We start from the raw sequence: 23,721 nt of genomic DNA on the forward strand, positions 1-23,721 counted from the left end.
TGCTGCAGAGATTTCTCTAAGTTTGAAGAGTCTGGATGTGCATTATCTGGGATAAATTAAGCAAATGAGAGTAGTCCTCTGTAGCTTCCTTGTATGTGGAAGAAGAAGGAAAGCTAGTGGCACTCCTCTTATACTTTCAACAGAAAACTTTCTTTTTGGAAAAGAAATCTTGGCTAATTTAAATGTCATTCCAGTTTCTGATTTCATGTATTTTCCAGGATTAGTATTTCAGTACTGAGCATCTATTAGTTATCTGTTACTGCCTAACAAACTACAACACACAAAAATAAAACCTCTCATCCACATACTTGAATAGTACTAATCATAAAGTGTCCTCCGCTAACATTTGATGACCTGTAGTCAACATATATATTTTTGAGCATTATCTCTGTGCAAGGTGCAGTGCTCGGAGCTACCCAGGATAGGAAGAAGTAAAAGTCAGGGTCTCTGCCCTGATGGAGTTTATGTTTCAGCTGAGGGATATAAGAGTGATGCACGTGAAATAACAGACCCTGGGCTGTTTGATGGTTAGCAAAGAGCATACATATTCTGGAGTGCCGTTATTTCGTTGATAAGATAACGGAAATCTACAAAGGCTGAAAGATTGGTGATGAAAGAGGTGATGTAGCTGACATGCAGTCAAACCAGAACCAGGTTTCCAGGCTAGTGTATTTTTTCTCTCCCTTTGTTTTCAAGATAATATTTGTTTAAAGTTAAAACTATGTGGCATAGGCTGTATAAAAGCCAAATAAGTTGAGGAAAGGGAAGATGCGTGGCTTTGAGTAGTCAAAGGAGAATTAAAGGAGCAGGTATGATTAGACTATGAGTGTAAAGAATAAATGGCAGAAGCAGAATAATCCAACCAGGAGAACCAAATATTTGTTATATTCACAGCACAGACCAACTATACTATCTTGAAAGGTACATGTTGGGCAGTGGAGGGAAATGAGGTTGCAGAGGCTTGAAAGTGTGGGAGAAGACTTTGGACTTCATGTGGTAGTCCGTGGGGAAATACTCTCAGTCCTAGAGCGTGAAATGACACGATGAAACTGGGATTAAGGAAGATTATGTTTGTTTGCCGGGAGAACTGCATCGTGTGTGCATTTTTCTTTTCTTACACTCATTGTATTGGTCAGTTGCATTCTAAGTAGGTTAAACACTGTGTTGATCAGAGGCTAGCCTGTGTTGTGGCCACAGTTAACCCTGAAATCTCAGTGGCTGAATACATAAATGCATTTCTTATTTGCGCTACTTGGCCAACACAGGTGGATAGCGTACAGGGGTGGGGAGTTCTCCATTTACTCGTTCAGGGACCCAGGCTGACCAAAGGTCCCACCACTTAGAACCTCGCTGGTCGCTGTGGCAGGAGAGAAGAGCAGTATGGAAGCTCCATCGCTGCTCTCCAGAGCTCCAGCCTGGAAGTGAGTGACCTATATCATTTTTGCCCCCAACCCATTGGCCAGAGGTAGTCATATGCACCCCCAAAGGGAAGTTGAGGATATTCGAGCAGTAAGTGTCTCTTCCAAGGCTCTGTGAGGACCTGGGCATATAATTCTACTTGCTTAAGAGAGACAGTGTAGTGATTAAGAGTGACAGACCCTGGAGCCGGACTGCCAGAGTCTAGAGCCTGCCTCTCCACTTACTAGCTGTGTGGATCTGGGCAATTTACTGAACTTCTCTGGAGCATAATTTCCTCATCTGTAAAACAAGGATAATAATGGGACAAGCCTCACAGAATTATTATGAGGCTTGATTATATATAAATTGCTTAGAGCATTATGCCATGTAATTGTTAGGAATTATTTAGTATTGCTGTTATTATTATTATTATTTTTTTTTTTTTGCGGTACGCGAGCCTCTCACCATTGCGGCCTCTCCCGTTGTGGAGCACAGGCTCCGGACGCGCAGGCTCAGCAGCCATGGCTCATGGGCTCAGCCGCTCCGCGGCATGTGGGATCTTCCCGGACCGGGGCACAAACCCGTGTCCCCTGCATCAGCAGGCGGACTCTCAACCACTGCGCCACCAGGGAAGCCCATTGCTGTTATTATTAATCTGCTGGCTTCCACTATAGTACCTGAAAGGAAGGTTGAAGTTTCTGATTCCAGTTGATGGGACCAGTGGGAAAGAAGTTGTAGTAATTTAGGTGTGTGATGCCAGCATCCGGACTAGGATGATGATTTGGGACAAAGAAAAGACGGGCAAGAGTGAGTGCAAGAGGAGAAAACCCAAGCAGGGTTCACTGGCCAAATACCGTGGATGAGAGAGGATGATCAGGTGTGGGTGACCCAGAGAATGGAGCTTGAGTTTGCAGAGAAATTAGGGGGCCCCTGTGGAGAAAGACGATAAGCTGAAAGTCTGATGTGGTGATGGGAAGTGTCTGAGGCCTGGGAAGCCACAGGAAGCGGAGGAATGGAGCCATCTCTTAATGAACATGTTTCTGTAGGAGGTGACATCCTTGTGCTCCAAGTCAGGCTACAGGCACTGGGGCCAGTGCCTGTAGTGCACTGGATTGAGTCCCCAGCTCCACGTCTCCGTGGCCTGGCACTCCAGTTTCCTCATCAGCAAAATGGAGAAAAAGTTATACCCACCTCTTAAGGTAATGAGGATTAAATGAGATAATGCCTGTCAGGTGCTCAAAAAAGTGGCGCATAGTAAACAGTCAGTAGTCATTCCTTCTCAGCTAATTGAGCTTTTAGTTGAGTAGAAATTTGAGGATTATTTTTTAAGTGACCAGTTCTTCAGAGTTTAACATAAAACAAACTTCCGGTGACATCGGTTCTCATGAGTGCATTTAGTCTTCCCTGGATTCAAAAGAGTGGGCTGTGTTGTCACCAGATCAGCTCTTCATTTTTTCACTCTTACCTGAATAGTCAATGAGCAAATGTTTTTAGCTTTGCAAAGAATAACAAATTACAGTGGGCTAAGAGTGACCAAAATAGACCATTTTAAAGGCTAATTTAAGGTCAATGCTTCCTCTTTTAAAATTGCCTGGTACTTTTTACTGATCGGTAAGAGTCACTGCCCTGGCCTCTTGAAATATAAAATTGTTTTCAAGCAGAACATATTTGTGTATCTAGATTTAAATTGGCTTCTTGGGAAATTAGTTCTGTTCTTTAATATGTCTAGTTTATATTGCAGGGTCTTAGAGGGTCTTTGTCTTCAATTACACAATTACATATTCTCTAGTATATGTAATTAAGCATTTAGAGTGTTTCTTTTCATTTCATTGAAAAATTAAGAACTTCACAGATATTTCAGTAGGGCTTTAGTATTTTGTTAGTAATAGTACAAAACAGGTGCTATTCAATTAGATGGATATCTGAGAGCCTTCTGTGGGAGAGGCTCTGTACCACGTGCTGTGTATATAACCTACGACATTCTCATCCTCAGGGAACTCATAGCCTGAGTTTGTAATCTACCTACTCTTGGTTATTTGTCCTATTTAAGGGTTAGCTAACTTGCTGGCCTATAACGAAACAAGCCTTGTAATACTTTTTTCAGGGTCTGTGTGTGATTCAGTTCTGTCTTTTTTATGGCTGGGATATGAAGTTAGGGTTACATTCCTGATGCTGCCTCTAGTTTACCAGGTGCCTTTTCTGAATTTAGGTTCTTTATAAAGTGTGGGTGGCACAATCTGCTCATCCTGTCTCACAGGATTGTGACACGGAAGACATTGCATACTGCATGGACTATTTTCGTGAACTATCGCACTCTTCACATATACATGATGTCATTTCTAAAATCTAACCTTTACTATACTATACTATCTACTCTGTACTATCACTGAAGTGTCTACATGTTTATACTGACTCAAATTAAGTAGCTTTGAGAAGTTTTTTTAAATTAATCAAATGATCCTTTTAGAAATAAAAATAAAATTATGGAAGAGGTAAATATGGTTAGCTGCCATGTAACTATCAGCTTTCCTAGATGATTTTTCCTAGCTACATGTTATTATTTAAAATTGTTAATAATATATCACCTGACTGCTGGAGAAAATATTTATAGGTTGTGATTTTCAAATAATGTATTATATATAAGGCCACCTCCTTATTTCTGTAACAGAACACAAAATTATACAGCATTGTCCCTGTTCTCCAAGTTTACCTACTCCTGAGGGAAATGCATGGGAGATAAACCTAAAGCCAACTAATACTACAAGACCCTGGGAGGGTGCCCCAAGGCCGTGTGTGAACAGTGGCTTCATGAATGAAATAGGAAGTAAGGTCCTTTTGAAGGAGAGCGAATAGCTGAATTGACTAGAATACAGACCTTTTTTTTTTTTAAAAGATTGATTGGAAGTAGGTTTAAAGTTTACCTTCTTGGCAGTATGGCTACTGATGATTGGATAAAATCATTTGCGCAGACTTGTGATATAGTGGAAGAAGGAGGGAGAAAACTACTCATTCCTTTGTCAAGTGACATAGGTATTTACTACCTTGTTTGGAAGATCTTAGGAACTGACCATTAGCACCGAGAGGCCTCTCTTATCTGCTATGAAACAGCATGTTGGCTTATACATACAATAGTCTATGCTGGAACATAGTCATAGAGCTAGTGTGCCATGAAAATGATCTGAAATTCAGGAAGCTTTGTTTCTGGTTTTCCTTCAGCAACTTTCACAATGGTTTCTCTTTTGGGATCCAACTCAAATGACTACATAAGTGCCACCCTGCATAAAATTTAGTGTTTTGCCCTTTTTTCTCCTTCACTTGGAAATGTTTATTAGATGGAGTGAAGGAGAGGCCCTAAGTTCCTGACTTGCATCCTTGTGGTCTCACCTGTCTCCGTAAGGTGAAACAAGGACCAGTGCCTATTTTTGACAGTGGCTTTTTTTTTTTTTTTTTTTGCGGTACGCGGGCTTCTCACTGTTGGGGCCTCTCCCATTGTGGAGCACAGGCTCCGGACACGCAGGCTCAGCGGCCATGGCTCACGGGCCCAGCCGCTCCGCGGCATGTGGGATCTTCCCAGATCGGGGCACGAACCCGTGTCCCCTGCATCAGCAGGCGGACTCTCAACCACTGCGCCACCAGGGAAGCCCTTGACAGTGGCTTTTTAAGGTCAGCTAGCTATCTATGAAATTAACAAAATACAAATCAGAAAGCACTCAGTAAATGGTGCTGAATCAACCATTAAGATTAGTTTTCTTACAGGATAAAAGTTGAAAATGAGTAAGAGAAGACTTTGAAAGAAAATATTTCCAGGATATAAAGCCTAATAAAAATTTTAAGTATGACTCATGACACAGCATTTCATTTCTTTAGTTCCGTTATCAAACTTGGTATCATTGCTAACATGGATACTGTATTGGGGTAATTTGGGGATTCAATAAAGCAAATTTGAGCTGGCAGATGGGTGATTGTATTTGCAGAGGTCATGCTACTCATAAAAAGGTATTTATTTATATAAAATTTATATATTTATTTATATAATGTTGTAAAGAATCCTGGCTACTCTGAAGTTTATGATTTTGCATTTTACTCCCCATCTTCTTTAGGCAAGTGACAACTACACCCCACTGCTCATCCTCCCTACCCTTTCTGGTAACCGAAACCCCTGAAATACAGATACAGGGTACTGTCAACTTCTGTATAAATAAGAAACCATCCCCTAGGGACCCAAGAAAAACCAAGGCTATTTGTATACTTTTTTATTCTCAAGGAGAATTTAGCACGTGGTGCCTCCTTGCACAGGAAGTCCTCGTCATATTCCTGAGCAGTGGCCCTTGAATGCTATGCTGGCTGTTTGGGAAGAGCTTTCATTGCATTCATCACCATAATGTTGCTGTCCAAACTCTGTCTACTGCTAATTTTATCCTCCCTGTAACTTTTGCTAAGAGTTGACAGTGAGCACTGAAGGACATACTCATAATTTTGTAGCATCCAGCTCTTTATTCCAAAAGAGTTTTTTGAAACAAAAACTTATGACTCAGAACAAAACAAAACAAAAAAACTTATTATCGAGGAGATAAAGTCTAAGATTGAAAGAAACATGAACTGAAGAAATACGTTATCAAAAAAAAAGAAAAGAAATATGTTACAATATTAACATTTCTACACTGGCAATATACAATTTTAATAGTCTTTTTTTCTTTTGCCAAATTATTGGCAGGAAATATTAATGATTAAATTTTTCATTAACACAAAACTTTTCTTTCTACACTGTGAGTTATTAAAATATGCTCCCTTTTGGTGTAGTATTTCATTTACAAATTAGAACTTTGCTTAATGTTGTTCTCGAGTGTAAAAAAATGCATATATATCAATTTACTTCCAAGTTGGAGGTGAGAAATATAGTGCCCAATGAAAGGAATTTAAAAGAATCCTAATTAGAAGTTAAACAATCATTTTGATTTATAAGAAAAGTCCTGCAAAGTTTGTCATACAGTTTACTTTGCTATAAATGCAAGATTTAATTCCTTTTTACTTTCCATTTAAAGACTTGGAATGTATCATCATTTGAGTTTCCGTCATTTCACGTGAGTTTTCTTCAGGGGCTGACCTCACGGCACTGGAAATTGATACACTGACTTGACGTTTCAGCATCTTCATGACCTTTCTCTTGTACCCTTTACATGCAAAGAAATATATAAAAGGGTCCATGCAGCAATTGAAGTTCATCAGGCATACTGTGAAGTGCAGAGATATCTGGAATGAATATCTTTGGCTACATTCCAGGAGATCAGGAAAACGAAGCTTCTTAATCATGTGTTGAATAATTGCAATATGATAAGGTGTGAAACAGACAACAAACACAACAATTATAAAAATAATTGTGTTGAGAGCCTTTTTGTTTACACCAGATTTCTCACTTAATGGGTTCTGTTTGGCAGTTTTAAAGAGCTTGCAACAGATTTGAGAATAGCAGATAAGAATGATTACCAGCGGAAGTACATATCCTATGAAACATGCACCAAGCAGAATCCAGGGAAGAGATTTGGTTTCTTCAAAGTTTGGATATTCCATGCACGTAGTCCTTTCAGCCTCCTTCTTTGACATAGGTTTTATGAGCAGTGGGAGTGTTTGAGCAAATACGAGAATCCAGACAAATATGCAAATGCATTTTGCATGTTCAATTCTTTTCATCTTGTTGTACCGCAGCGGGTGCACCACGGCAAAGAACCGGTCAATGCTCAGGCAGGTCATGAAGTTCACGCCTGCGTACGTGTTGATGTAAAACACGAGAGCAGTTATCCTACACAAGGCCTCGCCGATTCTCCAGTCAAAACCCAGTGCGTAGTAGGCTATCCGTGTAGGCAGAGCGGTGGTGAACAGTATGTCTGAAATCACCAAATTGGTTGAATATAGAGTGGTAGAGTTGATTTTTTTCCTGTTTTGAATAATGACTGTCAAGGCCAACAGGTTTCCCACGAGCCCAATTATGAAGACGATGCTGTAATGCAGAGGCATGAGGATCCTGGCTGTGCGGTGGTGGGCGTAGAGGTCACAGTCGCTCTCCAGAGGAGCTGCAGAGGGTGTAGTAAAGTTGTCCATTTTTATATCCATCAGCAGTGTTCAAGGTCTCTAACAAAACCAAGAAGGGTACGTTTAATTAAAAAAGCATATTTAACTAAAAGCGATAAAAACTGCCTCCTATAGATCTAACTTCTAAAATTTCAAGATTGATATAATTTTTTATAATCTGTGATACGTAATGTGGTTACATACTATATAGTAACAGAAACAGCAGAGAATAAAATTTATGCTTTTACTCTCACAATTTGGTGGTTTTAGCAAAGCTCTGGCAAAGGAAATAGAACCGTTTAAATAGGGCAAATGTATTTTTGCGAGAAGAGGGAATGCACTAACTTTTTCGGCAGAAATTTCCCCTTCCTTTTTCTGAATCATTGTCTGGTTAAGAGTAAAAATCATGTAAAGCACCCCACATTTCAGGAAGCGTAACACTTTGCTTTTAAATTGAATATCAGTTGGACTTTTTTTTTTCCGCCAAATGCATGTCACTGCCAGGAAATGAAGTCAGTCACACATTTATGTAGTGAAATATGGACTCACCACAGTGATCTGATTTGTGTTAACCCCAAAATTGTGAGAAACAAGCTAAGGCCTTTGTTAGGTTCTCTTAAAAAAGAAAAGAAAGAAAGAAAAGAAGACGATGACCACAGCAGCCCCAACAAAAAAGAAGAAAGAGAAACAAAGGGAAAAAATGTAAGAGCTTCAAGGGGAAACTTCAAAATTAATGCAGATACCCCGCTGATGCATCAGTATGTGTTCCTACATGGACACACTGTAGGACGCATTACACATGTGGTGTTCTGTGTTCTGCTTTATTCATTTACCATGTTCATGGATCAGTGTAATCTATATTTTTGTCCTATGTGTAGATCTTATATAGACATTTGATAGATATTCTGCAGTATTACAGTGTGTTAATGCATAATTTGCTTACCTACTCCCTTTATGAATATCTGGATTATTTCCAACTCGTTTCTTGTTATAAATAACGTCTAAGATGAAATTTCAAGTCCTCAGTTGAAAATTGGAAAACTCCTACAATAAAACTCCATTTATGAGGCTGAACTTGGATAAAACTAAGGAAGAGAAGAGCAACAAATTCTGTGAAGTTATTTTTAGAAGAAAGATAATTTTCTGATAGGTCTATCTCTATGCACAAATCTGAAAGTCACCAAAGCTGAGGGAAAAGTTGAATATATCTAGTGATGATGGTACTGTATGTTAAAGGAAAGAACTCTATCCCTAGCCTTATCAAAGCAGTGACTACAAATCTACTTCTCCGACTGCGGTATTAAATGAACTGGAGCTCTGCTAACTTAGTTCTAACCATCTTAAAACAGTGATGCTGACGGACAAGGAGGGTTCTGAGAGGATTGCACTAATGTCATAGGTGTGCATTATCTACAGTGTTGATAGGTTAATCAAGAAAATATGGGAATACAACCTAAAGCAAAAGGAAGCAACAAAGGAAGTAGAACTTTTTATTAATCAAGGGAATACAAGAAAGGAGACTGGGAAGAAGCAAAGGATGAGGATGATAGGTAGAAAACACAAAATAAGAGGGTAGGAAATGCGTCACAACAAATTTAAATGGCTTGAACTCACTGATCAGAAGACAGAGACTGTCAGTTTGGATTTTTAAAAATCCAGCTGTATGCTGCTTAGAAAAGAGGGAACTCAAAGCGATTTGGAAAGTTTGAAAACAGGCACGGGAAAACGCATACCAGGCAAACCCCAACCAGTGGAAAGCCAGAGTAGCAATATTAACATCAGAAAAAAATAGAATCCAAGGCACAATCAATATTAATAGAGGTAAAGAAGGTCGCTACACAAGTTAAAAAGAACAGTTCACCAAGGGCATGAAAAGAATCATGAACTGTATGTGTAACAGCAAAATTTGACAGAATCTAAAGGAGAAATGGTCAAATCCACAGCCATAATGGGAGATTTTAACATATTTTTATTAGAATATGACAGGTAAAAAAAAGATTGACCCAACATGACTTAAAAGCTAACAGAATTTGTGCTGAAAGCACATTAGAATTATTTGCAAATTTAACCATGTACTAGATCATGAGAGGTGTCTCAGATTTCTCAGAAAATCATTAGCTAGCAGCTCACATTCCTTGTGAGTAGTACAGTGCAACTAAGTTAGAAATCAAAAATAAAAAGATAAAGGATGCACTTGGAATCTAAAGATATATTTTTCTGAGGAACTCATGGGTTAAGAAATCACAATGCAAAATTTGAAGTGCTTAGAACCGAAGGACAAAAATACTACAGAACTGTGGAACGCAGCTAAAGAGTTAATCCGAGATTGATGCAAAACCTTGAATGCATTCATTTCTTAAAAAATTGAAAATAGCTAAGTTAAATATACAGCTCCAAGAAGCTAGAAAAGAACTGAGTTTGCCCCAAAAAAGTAGAATAATAAAATTAATTGGAGATATTAATGAAATAGAAAACAAAACAAACAAAAACCAATAAATATGGACTTTATATTTTGTGCGGGGGTGGGGGGATGGAGTGATTCTTGAAAGGGAAATTGTGTAAATTGCAGTTGTGGAATAAAAGTAGGAAAACTTTTTGCAGTTAGTAGGGAAAGGCTTCGCTCGTGTGAGAAGTGGCTTTCTGGAGGGAGAGGTGGAAATTCCAGGCACGGGTTGCAGTTTAGGAACAGGCATTAAGAGCTGCCTTTATTTTTCTAATTTTTGTGAAAAAAATGTTTTTCTGAAAATCTCAATATGTAAATTTTATTTCGAGGAGTCTTCCAAAGCAGGTTCCTGGGAACTGCCTTTAAAATACATGGTGGGGGAAAAAATACACTGTGGAGTCTGCTAATCCTCCATCTGAATAATAATTATTGTAGAGATTAGGAAAGTTACACTAATGTATGAATCAGAGAATGTGCCATTGCCTACCAGTTGCAAATGCACGCCCAGCTGCTTCACTGAATGAAATAAACCCAGTAGCGTCACAAAAGGCAGTGTTTCCAGAACATTTTAAGTTAAGAAAAAGATGTTTAACACAGTGTTAATTTTAAGTGCGAAAATTTGCAACCAAATCGAATGTCCGTCATTAGGGAACTGGTTAAGTATTTTATGGCCGTATAGTAGAATACGATGCAGCCACTGAAAATGGCAATGTAGATGCCTATTTCCTGACAGAGGATGATGTTAAGTAAGGAAAGCAGATTCCACAACAGGCCACTTTGCCGGTAGGAAAAGCAGCTGTTCACACACACATCCCTGCATGGATATATAGGCCAAAACATAGTTCACAAGTACAAGTAATTTTTGAGTTTCATCATATATTCTAAATTTTTAACACCAAACATGAATTGACTATGAAATGAGTAAATAGGTAAATAATTTTTTTTAATCTGAAGAAATCTTTTTTGAAATTCAGCTCTTCTTGCAAAAGCCTTGTCCTCTGACATACTTTTCAAAGCTAGTGCTCTTTATTCAGATTTATGCCTTAGTTTTCGCTAGGTGCCTACCTTAAGTCATGTTTGGAAGAACCGTCCCAGCAGCCCTGCAAGCCAGGTGTTGCCATCACGCACCCACTCTCCACTCAAGGAAACCTCTGTCAGAGAAGGTAAGGGTCATGCTGGATCCTTCTCTCTGCCAGCCTGGCTTCAAGCCTCCTACTCTGTCCAGTCCTCGGCAGGGGCAGCTGCTTCACGCTGCCTTTCCAGAACTGAGAGTTTGTAGTTTCAAACTGGTCTAGGCTTCAGGGCCATCCTCACCTGTACACAAACAGCCGGGGCACGTGTGGCCTAGCCGTTCCAGAGCAGGGAGACGATTCTTCCAGAGGACAACGGGACTCCCACTCCAGGAGAGGTGCCTTCCCAAGTGGGAGGCCAGACTGGTGGACGCTGCGTCATGGAGCCCTGAGGGGGAGACTGGGGAAGGGCTGTTTGCTGCCCGCCCCTGCCCCGAGTCGGTCCAAGAAAGGCACCTGCACAACGTGGATGTGTAAATGGGCTGACCCAGAGGATCTCAAGTAAAGGAGACTCTGGGCTGTTTTGAAATGTGTTCTTTTGGATATTTAGTAACCTCTGGAAGGTTGATTCCATCCGTCAACAGCTCTAGTATATTACCTTTGGTGTTACTTATCCTGTGTTACTAATGCTATAGTTTTAGTCCATTTTATCTTTTCCAAATTGAGAGAAAGCCACTTTCACATACTTGACTGTTGTTATCCCGTTCTTATATCAACCAATCCCAATTTATTATCATCTTCCCTCGGAAATATTATTTTATCCCTTCCTTTAATCATTTTAGGATTCAGGATTACTTTCCTGAACGTTGACTTACTCCATTCTTTTATTCAGCAAAAATTGGGTTTAGTGCCTCCTCTATATGCTAGATCCTGGAAATTCAGAAATGATACCTTTTAATGTCTGAGGACCTCAAACTGAAGGATGGATGTTGGGAATGTGCTGTTGTCTGAATGAGGTGTTATCTCAGTATTTGCTATGTTTCTTCTCACACACACACCCGGGTTCTGCTTGCTCTTTGCATTACAGTGCTCCTTTACTAAGCTTTTGATTGCAAATTCCCCTTTTAACTGTATCTAGTCCTTCCTCTTTTAGTCATAACTAAATCCTTTCTTTCTTTTTTTCACTATATTTTAAGTATTTGTCGTAATTATTAGACAACAGCGTCTGACGTGGTATTTAGGATAGATATACTGAGTTGTACTTGAAAGTATTGAAACTATGGCTCGTCATTTTGTTGCCTTAAGAAAAGCATAAAGAAATGTTTGGTCTAAATTTTTTTTCCTTAGAATACTTGTACCTGTAATAATTATAATTTCCTCATAATGCTTTCTGATGAAAGGATGTACAATGTCCCTAAGTTGTCCTTAGTGCCTCACAGCTGAGAGACAAGAATGAGGATTGCAAGCTTTGCCCTGAGGGCACAGATAGTACCTGGGCTGCGGGAAGTGTGGGTTCTTATTCAGGTTCCACCCAAGGAACTACGGGGCAGCCATCTGTGCCAGTTCTCTTAACATTTTTGTTAATAAGCAAACGAGGCTATCTCAGGTTTGTCTCTGTAACGCAATATTGATCCTTTTAACTTTACTATTATCCTAACGTGTAAAACAGCAAGTTCTTCCACAGCAAAATATCCTCCGAAGTATTTTCACTTACATTTTTGAAAGTGGGCCTGTGTGTGCTTTTCTCTAGAATTGATTTCCTCACTAATAGAGTAGCTAGTGTTTCTTAAGACACTATCGTGTCATTTTTGCATAACCAGACATGTTGACATGAATTGTCAAGTTCTTTCTAGCCACAGAAAGGAAAAAATAAAAGGCCCCCTCAAAACTCATTTATTAGTATTAAAGAAAACTAAGAGCTAATGTGATTTGTACTCTAGAACTATTTAGCCTGGATACCAACTTGGAGGCATTTGTGACTTTTCACAGGGTACTTCTGCAATCCCAATTTACTTGCTTGGATAATGATTTATTTGTGGCAGAAACAGAATAAAATCCTCATTATATTCAAAGATTTAGTAAATGCTAGAATACCAGCTTTTAGTGTTTAGCTTTAAGATTCCTGAAATGTCCTGGATACCCCTAATATTTATTTGCTTAATAATCATCAACACTTAAAAGTAAGAAGGGGTTAAACTTCTAGTAATTTTGTTTAAATTCAGTCCTTAGCAATGAATCGAATGGGTCAGGTCATGCTGACATGATCATTAATAAGAGGTGACTTCTCTGTGAGATGAAGTCTGCTCAGGACCATGTTTACACGTTGAGATGCTGTGACTCAAAGTGCCCACAGTGGCCTGCACCAAAGAGGAAGTTACAGGAGTACACTCTCAAAAACAACCCAAGAATGGACGTGCAGATACAAGTGATACTTGTCTGTTGTTAAATGATGAGTGTTGTTGTTTGATCCCATTGTTTGTCTGATTTCTGTTGCTACACTGTCCTTTGGTTATTTTGTTGAAGAGGGGTAAGATTGAGGTAAAATTTCTGGAGTGGGAAAATAAAGTCACTGGGAAAGGAGGGGGCAGAGGAAGGCTCCAGGCTCAAAGGAGCAACAGGGATTTGGTCTCCCGGGAAGCAGATGAGCACAGATGGATCACGACAGCAGGCTGGGGCTGTCTACTGCCTTTGAGGACAAACATACCCCGTGGAAGAAAGAAATCATTGCTGCTTCCTACTGTTACCTAGTTTTATACGTATTTGTCAGTTGCTTGAAAAAGCCTCCTTGTTCTTGAAGCTGAGCAAACAGGGACATCTGAGTTTGGTCCAGTGTCACACATACCGGGGCCTAGCACTCAACCAGTCATGTTTCTCACCTGCTTTACGGTGACTCAACAACCATCACCTGAGCAGTTGTGTGTCCCACTGGCCTACAAAACAGGCAGGTGCGAAACAGGCATCCCTGAGGCACAGACGGGCAGTGACCAGCACAGGCCCAGCCTCGCGTCCCTTCACTGGTGCAGTCTGATGGCCGTTCCAGACTACTACCCTGCTCTCAACCGCTCTGACGGCCAGCACACACCCCGATAACCTAGTCAAGGAGATCTTCCTACACTATCAGGTGATACCTTTTTTTTTTTCACTAGCTTTGAGTCCTAGGTTGATAGCTGTGTCCAAGATTGATTTTTTGGGAGACTATATAGGGAAGATTGTCCAGAAAGGTGACCACTGACAGGTGCCCCCACTTTCTCAGACGGAACCTCCCACGTGCCAGAGTGTCTGTGTCAGGAGTTGAGTCGTCTGAGGGCACCTCTCTTCCCTGTCTCCTAGGGAGCTCGCTCGCTTGCATCCTCCGGCTTGTGGAAGGGTGACCCTGCGGCTCACCCCAGGACACAGCCTGGTCCTGCCCACCTCTCAGTAGGTCTGCACAGGGTCATGTGCAGGACAGTGCACAGGGAGCTTCTTCAGAACAGGAAAAAAAAAAAAAAAAACAGCATTGGCCCATCTGCACTTTCCTCTTTGTGCCTCGGCGGTGTCCTGAACCCAGTGGGCACCCGCTAAAGACACTTCACCTTCTGTAAACACGTACCTTGGAATTGATGGGAAAGTGAAAGGTGCCTGACATTTGTGTTACCTGGTTAAACACCCACTTGCACATTTGGGGTTTTACACAGTCTGGCTAGTTTTCTTTCACCTTTCACTGATTATTTATTCCTTGTGTGGCTGTTGGCAGCTTGAATACTGACTAGGACGGTATGAAAGTCTTCAGAGATGAAGACAGAGGAGATGGTAGCACTGCGGACTTGAAGTATATGGCATAATGTTTAGGAACTGGAAGAAAATATAATCCCACCGTAATACTCATTTCAGTGTAAGGAAGACAAATACTGTGTTTCCCTGTGGCATGATTTGACCTGTATGTAGGATAACCAACTGCATAATATACAAAGACTCCTTATAATGAAGGGCTGAGTCAGTATAATCTTTATCCTCTGAATCCAAAATATTTCTAGAAACAACCCTTTCTCCTTAAAGTTCAAGCGAGTTTCAGATCTTGATTTTCGTCTCTATTACCTCATAGAACTTAGTCAGAAACATTAAATATCCTCATTTTATGGATAAGCAAAATTCAGGAGAGATTGGATCATTTGCTCAGGGTCCCCCCTCAGGACAGTTGCCAAGCCAGGGACCACGCAGGCCTCCGTGTCCTCGTCCCCCGCTGCCTCCTGCCCTCAGCCCGCCGGCCCCCGGCCTCTCCTCTGCACGTCCCCTTCTGTCTGTCCGTCTCCCTGTGTGCGTGCTGCTCCCACTGCCCTGCCTGCCTCAGGCCGCCCTCACTTCTCCGTGGAGTTGCAGTTGCAGCACGCACCGTGCCATTCAGATGGTGCCCAGGCAAACTGCAAGCCGTCTGTCACGCCACACGGTCTCCTTCGTGCTCGGGGTCTGCTTCCCTCTTCAGCTGGATCTCTGGCCGTCTTCCATCCTGTGACCCCCTGGCTCTGGCCCTACTAGATTGCTTGCTGTCTTTTGATGTCCTGTGTTCTCTCACAGCTCTGTTCCTTTCTGACCCTCTTCCTTCTCTCTGGAGCCTCCTCTCCCCGGTCCTGGATCCTCAGCTCCTGCTTTCCTTCAGGGCTTCGCTCAGAATCAGCTGCTCCCGGAAGCTTCCCTGGTTTTATCCTCTCCTGCTCCCCCGACAGCACCTCCCCCTGCCCCACAGAAAGGCAGCGTGGGGTGTCCTCACCAGGGCACTGCCCTCTGTACTGGCATCTGTACTGTTTGTTTTGTTTCTGTTTCCTACTGGCCTGTGAAGTCCTGAGAGTGGGGGCTGTGTTGTTAATTTTGTGCATCTCCAGCTGACCCATGATTGATGCTCAATAAATATCCATTAAGGAATAGCAGAATCCCAGCTTTCTTGATCCTCAAAGTTTCTTATCAGACTGCAGGATACATTTGATTGATAATAGTAACCAGTATTATTCAGCATAGACTGTGTCCCTTATGTATGTTCACTCACTGAATCTCACAAAACTTTCCCAAATCCATTGCCACGGGTGAAACTGAGGCACAGAGCACTTATGAGTCTTGCCTAAAGACACAGCTGTTAAGTGTCAGGATTTAATCCAGGCAGTTTGGCTCCAGAAATCACATTCAGTGTAGTATGTTTTAGCCCTAGCTCCTATTTCCAGCATGCTCTGAGGTTATTGGTAGGAAACAAGTAAAATAGGAAGACATCTCAAAACTTTAACGCAAACCAACTCATACACCTGTCTCAACCAGAGAGCAGAGAAGGGCTAGGGAGGTGGGGAGAGGGAGGAGGGAGGGAAGGAGGGAAATATGCTGATATAAATCAGGAATTCATTAATTTATTTGTAGCATATTTCAAAGTAAGTAAAAGTTTTATAAATAAACTTAGATTTTTACTATTTTTAACAAGATGTCTATAAAACAGTTTGGACTAAAATTTCCACTGAGAGAAGATGGTGAAGACCTAGGATAGCTCTTATGCTGTTAATTTATTTTTATACTGGTATTTAAATATTTGCAGATATTTAGCAAAATATTTTTATTCTTCTCTTTGGGCTTTCCAGATACCACAAGGATCTTTGTTACCTCTGTCGTTTGCAGAGGATTTTAACGTGTGTTATTTCATCTTACATTGAAGCCCACTATTTTACAAACTTCCTGGCAAGCTAAGAAGGATACAGACTGGAGGGTACTGCACATCCTCAGCACATACACAACCAGGGCATTTTAACAACTCCAGGAGGCCCTTAACCATAGCAGAGAGAAAGCTGTCACTAGTAAACTCCTTTACTGGATGGTGAGCTCTTTTTTTAGATGTAAACTTCTTAAGGATGATGGCTTTATCTCATTTGATCCCATAGAGTGTTTCAGAGCTGGCCAGCAGCAGATATCTAGTAAATGCCTCTGGAAAGCATAAATGAATGAAAGTCATATTTATTCCATTAAATGACTGGTCATGTTACTGAAAAGCTCTCAGAAGCTAGTTGAAAGTGATTTATAAAAGGAATTCCCACCACCACATGATAGGTGAACCTTGTGAGTGAGAATGCTTTCTGGAGCGGTGTGCTCTTTGCAGTATTATGTCCAAAACTATGATTAACCCCCAAGAGAAAACAGGCACTGAAATACTCGCAAATGCAAAGTCCAGACAGAAAACACAGTTAGATGTATAATCATCCACAGACTCGGTCTTTATGTAAAATATTTTCTAAAGATCTAGAAATAAGTTCAAGAAAAATAATTCCCATAGAAATGATAGGGCAAGGAAACTTTGCATGTTGGATTCATCCTTCCGTGGTTTAATGGGCAGAGGGAAGAGAGAATGGTAACAGGCAGTTTTCCAGCACTTACTGTGAGAGCCAGTACTGTAAGACCTGGGCAGTATGATTACTCCCCATTTTACAAATGAAGCAGTTGAAGCCTGGGAAGTAACTTGTCCAGAGTCACGCAGCTGGTAAATAATGGAGCCCCAGTTCAAGCCTGACTCCAGAGCCCATGCTCTTAACCACTACACTATATTGTACTTAAAGTGAGACCACCTCCCCCGCCAAAATAAAAAAAAAAAACACACCCTCCTTTAGAGGAAGTCTCTGCACAGCTTATATTTTACCAAGTTTCTGTTACCTCCATTCCCAACCTGGACGTAAATACTGGCAATTCACTGCATATAATTCATTGTTTTGTGATATTTTTGGGGCACACAGAAGTTCTAGAAAAAAATACGGAGATGTGTTTAGTCTTTCTGATCATCAAATAAATATAAAGCAAAGAGATGTTCTTTTTTCACTTGTTAGATTAATAGTTTATATTTAGAATTAAAATACTCATGTTGGCTGAGAAGCAGTGAGGCCCAGACTGTCACTGGTGGGAGAGTAAATTCGTAAAATGTTTTTGTAAACTGAAAAATATCAATTTATATCTGAAGTTGTTTTTTTTTTTTAGATGTGTACCCTTTGCCCCAGGAATTCTACTACTGGGATTCTATCCTGAGAAATAATAGAAAGTATAAAAGTAGAGAAATAATAGAAGTATAGGAAAGACTTTTATGTGCTTACATATGTGGTCAAATAGTAACATGTACTAACTCTTTTATTTTAAATTGTGCTGTATAACTTGTTATAAGTACATAAGTACATAAGTACATTTAAGTGTAGGAATACTCCATTTTAAAATAACTTTGTTCCTTTCCTTCATAAAGTATCCTGAAATACTGGCAGTATTTGATGATTAATATTTGATACTGTTTTTTTGTAATTGTGAGTTCACACAGAAGTACAAAGTTAGCCCTGTTTTTTGGCAAAGATATTTCTGGCATGATCCATTGCTTTCACCCAGCTTAGTATCAGCTTATTAGAACTGCCTGTCACCAGAGAGTCTCAGCTATATTAATGATAAAATCTTTGTTAGAAATGTTTATAGCTTTTTGTTGAACAGATTCTTTACCTTTACCTTCAACCTTAATTAGGGTTTCAAAGTTTTTCTTAACTCACAAGACCTTGTTGAAAAAGCAAAATATCTGGTACTTACCTCTTAGTGCCTTGTTGGGACCTCTGTGTGGTGGCAGTCAGTATTCGCCCAAACTGAAGTAGGTTAACCTTGGCACGTTGTTTTAAGGGAGATTATGCAGACATCCTTTTATGGTGGTGGCTTTTTTTCTGTCACCCTGTGACTGAGCACAGTAATGATCAGTTAGCCTCATGTGTGCGTGTGCACTTTTTTTTGTTAATAGGAAGTGAAATTTTTCTGTTAGTGATTTTTTAAAAAAGAGTTATCCAAAAACCCCTTGGAATTTATGTATTTTTGATATCTATGGAACTTTATAAATTTTTCTATAAAGATTTAAGTTTTAAAAAAATCCTTTGGAAGAGACTGAAGCAATAAACCTTAACCAGGAAAAAAAAAAGAATCATAGTTATTGATGATTTTGTATCCATATTATGTGTAAAGTGTGAGTTTTTAAAGGTTTTTAGGGAAAAAATGTCAATTTTGACAATTCTGTCTGCCTGGAAACTTGGTGCAGGGAGTAGTTCACTCATTCTGTATCTTATCAACCGCTTAATGAGAAAGAAACAGAAATTTCTGTGGTGAGTGGAGAAAAATGCATGTGTACAGTGATTAGTCAGTATTTTCAGGCGGGAGACCAACTGACTGGATCGCTGATTGCATGGACACATGCATGACGAGGGAAGAGTTGAAGGGGGCATCCTACAGCTAGAATTGCCTCTCGTGCACAGGATGAAGGAGACCTGTGCTGTTCACCTTCAAGCCTTAATGGACTCACTTTAAACCAACAGTGTCACATGGCTATCAAAATGCAAATTGATTTGCAGGCTAAAATAATGGAAATATAGCGCTCAGAACAAGAGAGATGATCTGGCCATTCCCAGTGAACTCAGGAGGCTGCGTTTTACAGGGCACGGATGACCTTAGAGCATGGGTGGTGAGGGGTCTAGATGCCAGGTCTTAGGAGAAATGATGGAATAAACTGAGCATGTCTGGGCTTGGCAGGGACGTGATCATTACCCTCACGTGTTAGGAAGCTCTCATGGTAAAGGGTTTAGATTGTATGTGTTAGTCTTCCTAACTCCAGAGAGTAGAAGGAAGGCCTTGTAAGAGGAGGTTACCAGACAGCTTTCAAATCAAAATGTGAAAGTAGATCTCAAAAGTTGAGATCATAAAAAAATGGCATGTTGTCTCTTATTCAGGTGCTTGCATAAACAGGATGACTATTTTGAGGGATGTCGTAGAGAGAATTGAATCATTTGGTAGGAATTTGTAACCCTGTGACCTCAGAGGCCCTTCACTCCAGGATTCTGTCCAAGTGGCTGAGGACCTTTAGCCTCTCAGCGGTGTGATTCCATTGAGAGGCTTGTTAGGTTCTTATAAGCTCTAAAGTGCTGAAGATCTGTAGAGAAACCTTGTCAAACAGAAGAGCTACAGCTCACCTAAATTCTTTGGGTCTCCACCCCATTATATAAAATAAAAGTATTGAACTAAATGATCACCAAGATAATTCCTAGTCCAATAATTCTGTGAGGGGGAAATACAGAGATTTTATGATTTGGTGGATCAATATGATAAAATCTTCTAGAACTATTTCCTTTAAAACTTGGATTGAAGAATCCTTGAAGAAGACACTGTTGAGAAGAAGTTTTTCAATTTGTTGAAAAGCCATCCTGGTGGGGTTTTGGTTTTTAGTTTTTGAAATAGTTTTTATTAAGTAAAACGTTGTTATATCATGAAATCTAGGTAAAGTAAATGTTCTAGCAAACTGGATCTCCCCCTTTTTTTGGTATTAGAGTAGTCAAGTGTATAAAGAAGAGGTGATAGGGTAATTGTCCTCTGAGATGCCGTTGAGGTTTAGTGTGAGATAATTTCATGAGCTCACAAACCTTATTTTTATTGTTGAAAGTTACCAGGATTTCTTTAGTTGTACTGTAAAAGTGGAGTCCATGTCCTTTTCTGTAGAAGAGATGGACGTTTGTGACCTGAACTGAGAGTTTCTACTATTTTATTTGTTCTGTCAAGCACAGTTGTGAGTATAGAGTAGATACTCAATAAATATTAGTGACGTTAGTGAATGAATTCTTTATGAACCGTGTTCCTCTTTTCTGAACCTCAGCTCTATATGCTTAAGCCAGATAGGACTTCCAGAAGTTAGCTGTTCACAATACAAAAAGGTCAAACTGACTTGTTGTTGCCAATATAAGGAAAAAATGTTGTCATAAAATAAGGAAAAGAGAAAAACTGGTCAGTGACTAAAAACACTCAGTGTGTATAGAAATAGCAATGGAAATTTTCTACAAAACAACCTGTGTAACCGTGGTCTGAACTATGTGCTTTTTGTATTATGGGTAGATGTGGTTTAGTGTTTAGTCATCACTTAAAACTACACAGTGATGAATAACTTCTAAGGAATTTTGAAACTTCTTCTATTTTGGTATATAAGATATGAGCTGGGGTCATTAAAATTCCTATCAGTATTTCTTAGTTTACATTGGAATGTAACCTCAACAAGAACTCTGCTTCAGATTTTATTATAGCTTCACTCTTTACACTTCATTGCTAAATGTAAACAGAAGACCTTCTATAAGTTAGGTACCTAAAGTCATGTTCTGTAGTGAGAAACTCAAGTGCAACCAAAATAGAGTTTTCTTATTATTACCAAGAGCACAACAGGCCATATTTTGAGTATATCTATGAAACTGTATGTTTCAATCCCATTAAAAACAACAAAACAAGAAAAGGGGTTCTTTAAAACAAAAGACAAATTCTGCTGTATGGTTTTACCATTTTAAAGAGAAATTCATTGATTCAGCAAGTACTCACTGAGCAACTACCCTGTGCCAGGCCTGGTTCTAGAGAGTGGAGGTAAAGCAGCAAACAGACTGACAGAGATCCCTGCCTTCGAGGAGCTTCCATCCTAGTCGTGGAGACAGATGATAAATAAGCCGCATAGTAAATTCGGAGGTTATTGGTGCTGTGGGGAGAGGAAGGAGAGAAGGCAGAGTAGGGGTGGGGCTGTGAGGTGAGTGCGGGCTACGGTTTGGAGTGGGGTGGTCAAGGAGGGCTTCTTGGAGAAGTTGCTATTTGAGTGAAGACCTGAAGGGTGTAAGGCAGTGAGTGATGCACTTGTCTGTGGGAAGATGGCCAGGAGAGGGGGAAGCAGCAGCACGCGCCCTGGGGCACAGTCCTGTGTCCGGGGAGCAGTGAGAGCGAGTAGGGGGAGTCTACGGAGTAGAAGGCAGGTCGGGGTGGGGGACGCAGGGTCTTGTGCGTGTTTGTCACGACTTTGGCTTTTACTCTTGGCTGGCGGTGGGTCATTGCAGGATTTTAAGCCCAGGAGCGATTAACTTGTTCTTTTTAACGAAAAGAATGCACAGCTGCTTCATCAGCTGTGTTTGTGTGTAGTATTGATATTTAGAATGACAATTTAAATAACCCTCTGTTAAAATTGCTTTCGTTAATTTTTTTTTTTTAATCTAACAAATGTTACCGGTCGATTACGGGTAAGTGTCCGCATTAGGCACTAGGGGGATGCAACGCTAAATAGAACGTGGTGCTTTCTCATAAAATGAATAATCTAATGGGAGGTTTTTTTAAAAACCCTATGTAGTTAGTTAAGATGTAGATCATACAGCTGTTCAAGAATAAGACTTGTTTCATTGCCCCACATTTAATGAGCTTTTCTCCTGTGCCAAGCACTGGGTCCAATGCTGGGATAACCACAGGCATGTATCTCCTTCCCTGCCTTGGGATGTATTCAGCCCAGGAGGAGGGCCAGAGGAGTGAAGCATTCCAGACCTGTCCGCCGAGCTGTCTGCAGACCTCTGCTGCCCTGTCCCTGCCGTCTCCTTACGAGACCGCGGGAGACTGCATCTTACCTGTCTTCGGGTCTCCGGTCCTGACCAGGGCCTGGCGCTCAGCTGTTCACTGGTTGGGGTTTTCCCTCTTCTAGCATTTACTACATTCTTATAGCTGCCTGTAGATGCTGCTGCCATTTATCACATCTTCAAACTGTGTTTGGTTTGGTTTTGTTTTTAATAGAATCGAGAGGACAGTGAATAATTTTTTACATAATTAAATACATTCTCTATCGAAGATGGGAAAATGCACGAGAGGGACCTGTTGTTTCCACAGAGATGATAATGAGAACATTTCTTTGTGGAAGTGAAAAATATTTCTTGCATTTTTCTTATGGTAAAAGCAGTCGTTCTTTGTACGATGCCACTTATCCAAAACATGAGAAAATAAAAGACTAATTAAATTAAGCCGTGAGTTTAATGAAGAATGGGTGTAAGTGTGTGTCCAGACCACATGCCTCATTCATGTCTCCCGCCTCGCCCTCGTAGGAATGTGAGTTCGCCGTCCTGGAGCTCTAGTTCCTTGAGGTTCGGGGCTGCTTCTTACTTAGAGATGTGGACGGAGCTGCTGTGGCTGGCCCATTGCCTCTCACACAGATTCACTCAAACAGTGAAACTGAGGGCTTCCCTGGTGGCGCAGTGGTTGAGAGTCCGCCTGCTGATGCAGGGGACACAGGTTCGTGCCCCAGTCCGGGAGGATCCCACATGCCGCGGAGCGGCTGGGCCCTTGAGCCATGGCCGCTGAGCCTGCGCGTCTGGAGCCTGTGCTCCGCAACGGGAGAGGCCACAACAGTGAGAGGCCCGCATACCGCAAAAAAAAACAACAACAGTGAAACTGGGGTAGCTGTGAGGGTGAAGGAGAACAGCTAACCAGCAGGAGGGTGGAGGAATCTCTGGGAAGAGGAGCTGAGCCCTGTCATACACCGTAAGTGTAAGTTTCCTAAGCAGAAAAGTGCAACCGACACTCTTGTGTTGAAACAATAACCTGTGTCAGTGAATAGTCATCAGAGCCTAAGGTGCCCAGGGAGCATCTGGGCGGGGAGGGGGTGAGAGGGGATGGGCCAGATCAGGGGAAGGGAGAGGAAGACGGTTGCAAGGAACCACACTGGTAAGAAAGAATCGCAGGACTTTGCTCTTTCGTGCTGATGTTTGGATTTCCTCTTTGGATACTGGCAACCTGTGGAAGGAAGGGTTTTAAACAAGGGTGTGACATGATCAGAGTTGTATTTGGGGAAGACAATACTGTTGGCAGTGTTAGCAGATGGATTAGAGAGAAACAAGACTTTAAGTAGAAAGACGTTTGTGACTTTGGAATATGTCAAGTTGAAGGTATCAAATCGAGTTTCAGAGCCAAGATGAGGGGACAGCCGGACAGTTTGAGGACTCACTTCATTTTTTTAGTTGAAGCCATAGA

At 40.9% G+C, this 23,721-nt stretch overlaps 2 protein-coding genes across 3 annotated transcripts in view; one reads left to right on the top strand and one right to left on the bottom strand.

Annotated features, from left to right (window-relative positions):
- The window catches only part of UBAC2 (UBA domain containing 2), a 152,632-nt gene that overhangs the window by 65,366 nt on the left and 63,545 nt on the right, over window positions 1-23,721 (top strand). The gene's annotated exons all lie outside the window — the stretch shown is intronic.
- On the bottom strand, window positions 5,787-18,513 carry LOC132413481 (G-protein coupled receptor 183). Its single transcript, XM_059995474.1, has 2 exons — window positions 18,472-18,513; window positions 5,787-7,524 (listed from the first exon to the last, which is right to left on the bottom strand). Exon 2 carries the CDS (start codon window positions 7,504-7,506, stop codon window positions 6,424-6,426), a length of 1,083 nt encoding a protein of 360 aa, XP_059851457.1. The 5' UTR covers window positions 7,507-7,524; window positions 18,472-18,513; the 3' UTR covers window positions 5,787-6,423.

This window comes from Delphinus delphis, chromosome 18 (genome assembly GCF_949987515.2).
Source record: "Delphinus delphis chromosome 18, mDelDel1.2, whole genome shotgun sequence".
In the NCBI taxonomy this organism is placed as follows: Eukaryota; Metazoa; Chordata; class Mammalia; order Artiodactyla; family Delphinidae; genus Delphinus; species Delphinus delphis.